The following is a 6,345-nucleotide window of genomic DNA, read 5'->3' on the forward strand; positions in this document are numbered from 1 at the left end:
AAGAACAAGAAGGAATCACCTTTCTTTTGTTTATGATGGAATTTATTCTTCTAATTCTTTCTTTCTTTTTCCTTTTCAATTTTTCACCTCATCACATGCTAATACAAACAACATGCCAATCGCTAACAATCTTTCAGTGGAGACTTCCTTTTTTCAAAGTCTCAAATGGCCAAACCAATGTAGATCCATGGCACTTTGGAGCTTTGGACCATGCACCCTCTCTCATCCGAATTTTACCCTCTTTTTTAGATGCCCTAACGCACTTTATTATTATATTTTCTTGTTTGTAAAAGCATATAATTGGATTCGGGTACGATATTTTTTGCTCTTCAATGCTAACTTTTGACTTCGCTTCCACTTTGTGGATGTCAACCATGAAATACAGGACTTTAACTCTTTAATATTACAGTTTTCTGTGAAATTAGTTATAATGTTCTAACAAATTTTACAAATTATGAGGAATGATAGTTGGCATCCATCATCCACCAAAGTTTCATTATCTCGTGATATGCATAATTTATCATCATTTCGAATATGAACGATATGGACAACTTCTAGATTTGAATAATCGCTTCTTCTTCTTTTTTGTTGGTAGACTGAATATTGATTATTTGTCTTTATATTCATTTTTTCTTAGTTTGATAAAGATAATTTCTTCATTTGACTCAATTTTATCAAGTTTCTTTATTGAAGCTCAAGCTCATTATCATAATACATGCATGCTCTGATAGTGATTTTTCCGGAGGTAAGCGAATTAGTGATATTTCCAATGAGAATTGATTTAACTAATAGAAGAAACCACCGTTGTATCTCAATGATGAAACTTTGTCACATATATCTTAGAATGGAAAAATCAATCTTTTTTTTTTAAAGAATGTTTTTCAAAAGAAAATCTAAGAAATGGATAATTAAATGATTGCTTAACTACTTATGTGAGAAGGGTTTTTTTTTAATAATGTTTAACTAGAATTGTACAAGCACAATAATTTTAATTTATATTTACACTTATGTATATTTAATATATATATATATATATATATATATATATATATATAAATAAGGCGGGACATGGCACGATCAACTTATGTAAAAATAATAAGTCTTACATTATATCTTAATTATTGTTGATTTCCGTGAATTGTGATTTATTAAATCACACTCATTAATTAATTATTAATTTCTAATAAATCATAAGAGTTAGATATACGAAAATAAAGTGAAATTTATTATTTTTAACTTAATGTAAATTGATTCTAATACTTATGTGTGTGTGTGTGTGGCTGGCTGCAGATTGATCTAGCTACTTACCAATAAAAAACAAATATTTTAAAATAATGCTTTGTCCCGTACATAAAATTTCAGGTTCATGCACATAAAATAATAATCTGGTTCATGTAGCATTGCTATTTTCCTCTTCAACTTCTCAATAGGTATAATGCGATATACAGGCAATGTGCGGGCAGGGAATACGTCACCTCACAGCAGAAAAGGTTGATTATTTCCCCACTAAAGCAGCACAAAATCAAACGGGACCCCTTTCTGATCTCCTTAGGATAGCCATCACGAAACAAACAAAACAATAACCAACAAATGCCCCCCTAAAACGTGTCACTTGTTGGTTTTTCTATTCACCACAAACTTATCCTAGTTTTCACAAGATAATGCTCCTACTCCTAGGTTACCACTCATAAATTTGAAGCGTATTGTATTATTTCCATCATTGAGGCCGCACCATAGAAGGGAAAATAGTAAAATTATGATGACAATTGACAAAGACATTTATACGAAGGCAACACCCCCCACATGGGTTTTTGATGATGCCATGAAGAGATGGTACAAGATTAAGAATAGTGGATAATTTACAACTTCATTGCTGCTATATAAGCATGGGGATTCATGTTTATACATGAACTTGTTATCATTTTGATTCAACTGATTGGGTTCCACAAAGGCCTATATAGAAGTTTACCTATTGTTGTTGTTTGGTCGCATCAATATTGCTAAAATTTCAGATAGCTGAGGACGTTTAGAAGGAGTGTTATTCCAGCACTTGGCCATAATATATTTTAGAGTTTGATGGCAGTCCTTGGGGATTTCAGGTCTAAGGCCACAAGCAGCAATGCCTACTGCTGCCTGCACAGGTGAAAATGTAGAATATGCTGCCTCACCAGTTACCATCTCCCAAATTACCATCCCAAAACTATAAACGTTACTCATCCATGTCTCTGTGACACTCTCTGGATCCCCTGCAATTATCTGTTTTCAACCCAAAAAGAGAGAAACAAGTCAGAATGGGGACTAGGGAATTAACGTCATGGAGTAAAAAATGTGTACTAAAAAACCAAAAATTTATCTGCTATCTCACACCAAAAACAAAAGTGATAAAATTCATACCCTATTAACCAGAGGTACATCAAATTTCACTTTCAAGTTATAACAAATCACTGTCATTGAAGCTTTTTCCCTTTTCTTTTAGAATGTTACAAGACAAAAAAGAAAAAAAGATTATGAGGTAGATCCTTGCAAAATTTCAAATCTACAATATAAGCTATCGCCAGTTTTCATTCTTCAAAGAGAACATAATAAGCTTCACCAAAAAGGAGTCTAGTTAGACATCATATGCACATGAATTAGTGCATATCAATTCTGGTGGGAGCCATTTGAGTGTAAAAGTGGACTGGGATTGCACACAAATAAAACTTTGTTTCCTACACACACGTGAATTGGTGTGTTTGTATGTGATATGTAACAAGATCTTCTCTTGGGAGACTTACTAATAAAGCATGCAAACCAACTTGTTTATCGACAATGAATGGTTTTACTAGATAGTTTGCATTCTTTTCTTTTTTTTGCCTGCACACGAGGTGTGAGGGCTTCTTGAGTAGCTTTATCAATAGGACAAATAACTACAATACAGCTGGGACAAAGATCATGTTAAAGCCTTTGGACAGGCGGGCTCCAGTGCGAAATTAATTCTGGTGTAATTGGCAATAGACAAGCACACTTATTTTTCTAACAATATACACGAGTGCTTAAATAAAGGTATACACTATAAAGTGAAAGCAAAAACACAATTATTAAGACACGTTAGGCATGCTCAAACAATGATGCCAGGACAAGTGACATAAAGTTTCCTTTAAATGTAGGCTAGTTCAGCATTCTTTCACACACAAGGGATCTAAACAACATTCTTTGAGACAACAATACTCACAAAAGTTACTCTAAATTGTTTTCCAGCTGAATATCTAGTATGTCATTTTCATGTTGTACTAACCCGTCAACAGCAGACAAAAAAGATAAAGAGATAAAACGCTTTAGACTGGAATTTGTCATTAAACTAGCTAGTGTATATGAAGACAAACAGAGCAACAGAATAGACACAGAAGAAAATTCACATAACAATTTAATCCTACTCCTAGACATTACTCTTGCTGAAACATTATCTAGGACAATCTACAGAGTACAGACATAAAACTTAACCAAGCATCATTAAGAACATATTCTTCCTTGAACAAAAGCAGGATATAATGAAATGTTTTAAGAATCTTTGTTAGTTGTTAGACCACTATAACATAGTAAATTGATAAAGTTCCAAAATTCCTGGAGAAGTAAACTAAGTTGGCTAAATAAGCATCACAAGCAGAAAATCTTTTTCTTCTCCATGTTGGATATAATCTTGTTATTGCTTTTAATCAGTGCCAAAGTCATATAATTTTCTAACCAAAGCAGTGAGAAAGGATGCATATACAATTTTTTATTTGATCGAGGATGAATATAGCGAATCCATGAGGATACGAGCATAAGTATTTTCTCACTCTCTGTTTAGAAAGCAGACCATTACGTGTCAAAGGATTTACTGGAGCAACAGGTTAAAAGCCTAAAACACATTCCCGTCCATTATATCTTACCTAAAAGCCATGAGGATTTAGATTAGGCGTCGAGGTGCCAAACTATTCAGAAGGAGGGAACCTATTTTTGAAAAGGGATAGATACCAATTTGGGAGCATATTCTTCAATTTTTATTTTCTTTTGAAAAACGCTGGAGAAGATAACCAACTACCTATGGCAAAGGCAATGCAGAACTACGTATGACTGTGGAACATATTAGTGAGACACGATTTTTCATATTTGCAACAATTATTTTGTTTGAAATGAGTGTGAATGAATAGGGGCAAACCTCTGGTGCTAGCCACCTATAACCATCAGTTTCATACTCTATTGCTTCTCCAACACTCTTGCAGGCAGTGACTACACCCATATCCCCCAAGCAAGCATTCCCATGCCTATCCAATAGAATCCTCTGCGTATTGAGGTCTCTGTATGCAACACCATGGTCATTCATAAACTTGATCCCCTCAGCTACATCAACTGCGATTCTCACAATATCCTTAGTCTGTATCTTCTTGTTCTTCAACATTAAATCATGAACAGACCCACCTTCCATGAACTTAGTCACTACACATAATCCATGAATATCATCCACACAAATACCACAGAATTGCTGAATGTTTCTATGCCCACAGGACATCAGTTCCAGCAGATTTTTGTGGAGCTCAAATTCATAAGAATTTCCTTTGTCACAACCTTTCAGCTTCTCAATTCCAACCCTTTTTCCCATGTAGAACCCCTTATATGAATTGGGCCCAATCTGTTCTGTAAACTCAACACTATCCGAGTTCAACAACCATTTTTCAATCTCATCTCCTCCTGACTTTATCGTCTGCCATTCATCTACTGATACGATAAAAGATGAAGCAGGCAAGGGCACCTGAAGCTGAATCTTTTGGCTCGAATTCTCGAACTCCTTTCCATGGTATGCATCACCAAAGTCTTCATCAATCTCCCCGAGTTCTCTCCCCTTGGAATTCTCTTCCTGACATCCACAAAGTCCAAAGGGAAGCTTCACAGAACTGGTTTTGGGCTTCTTCATAGCAAACTTCAAAGCATTTTCAACCCGGGTCCTGACCAATTTATCATGGCCAGACTGAACAACAAGAAGAACAACCCCCAGTGTAAAACCTTTCTTCTCAAAGATCTGCATCTTCTTGCAGGAAATGGATGAACTATCTAATGCACCCGACATTGCAGGCCATGAAATTGGAGAGTTGCAAGCAAACGTGAGCTTCAACACAGACCCCCGAACTTCATCATCACACTCTTCTTGAATCAATATCGCAGATTGGTCACCTTCTGATGCTTGCTCCATCAACTTGATGTGGAGAAACACATCTTTCATATCAAATTCTGCTTGTGCATAACTGTGAAATAAATGAAAAAAATAAATAAAATAAATCAAAAAACATAGCGAAAAAATTAAAAGGAAAAAAAAAAAAAAAACCCTATGATTCCATGACCCATGTTTGTTGTTAAGCTAAAGAAGTGAACTTGAGAGGCTCTAGCATTGAAGTAAGCAAAACCCATCAGGGAAGCGAACTTAACACAACCAAACAGTGCAAATTCAGATCAAGCATTGGTTTTTATCATTATAGTGTGTCTCAAAAGATTGAAACTTGACCCGTTCCTATTTCCGACCTGAGAGGCAAGGAATCATAATGCTTGCGAATATTGGACATGAGCTTCTCAGGAAGCTGGCTTCCAGGGTAGAGCAGGGTGAGGTTGCGAACGACACTACCCCACGCAACTTTCCGAGAAGAGCCATCGTTCTTGGAAGAAGAAGAAGAAGGAGAATCCGGGTTCAAATTGAGGTTAAGGGAGTTCTTGAAGGAGGTTATAGCCTCAGAAACGTTGCGGCTCAGCTTCTGCAACTTCTTGTGGACGAGGGTGGAGGAGTCTTTGGTGGAGGAAGAGACCGCACCTTCCGATCTGTGGTTGGTCCTCATGAGAACCTGTTCCACCATCTCCTCGTCGGTGCCGGTGCCGGCGCCGGCGCGGCTGGACCAACACTCCAAGGTTGCAGCCATTGGAAATGTGAGTTGCAAGTTGTTATGTGTGTGAAGTGGTGGTTCGGGTTATGGAAGGTTGTTCAGAAAGGTGGTGGTGGGTGTCGTATCAGATTTATAAGTAATTTAACGTTTGTCGTGGTTTTTGGGAAGGTGGTGGGTGTGGATGCTTGTTTGTTTTTGTGGGGTAACAAGTAATTAATGTCTGTAATAATGTTGCATTGTAACCGCCGGATATTTTCATGCCACTTTCTTAGGTAAATAAGGAATTTGCCCACGTACTTGTACACTCTTTTAACTTGCTCACTCAACTGAACTGTTCCACTTCCTCCCATGACATCATCATGTATATGTTAAATATAAGTTGATTCGTGTTTTTAACATTAAGTTAGAGATCAAATTGGTAAAAGTTTTAAGTTATTTTTCAGTTGGAACAGTTAGCTAT

At 36.3% G+C, this 6,345-nt stretch overlaps 1 protein-coding gene across 1 annotated transcript; it reads right to left on the bottom strand.

Moving 5' to 3' along the window:
• Positions 1 to 1,854: 1,854 nt before the first annotated feature.
• LOC133292763 (uncharacterized) lies at positions 1,855 to 6,101 on the bottom strand. The gene is made up of 3 exons (XM_061491218.1): positions 5,533 to 6,101; positions 4,178 to 5,258; positions 1,855 to 2,256 (listed from the first exon to the last, which is right to left on the bottom strand). Exons 1-3 carry the CDS (start codon positions 5,919 to 5,921, stop codon positions 1,966 to 1,968), a joined length of 1,761 nt encoding a protein of 586 aa, XP_061347202.1. The 5' UTR covers positions 5,922 to 6,101; the 3' UTR covers positions 1,855 to 1,965.
• Positions 6,102 to 6,345: the final 244 nt, after the last annotated feature.

The sequence above is a fragment of the Gastrolobium bilobum genome, unplaced genomic scaffold, assembly GCF_033153095.1.
Source record: "Gastrolobium bilobum isolate Gb01-03AN ecotype WA unplaced genomic scaffold, APGP_CSIRO_Gbil_v1 utg6105, whole genome shotgun sequence".
NCBI lineage: Eukaryota > Viridiplantae > Streptophyta > Magnoliopsida > Fabales > Fabaceae > Gastrolobium > Gastrolobium bilobum.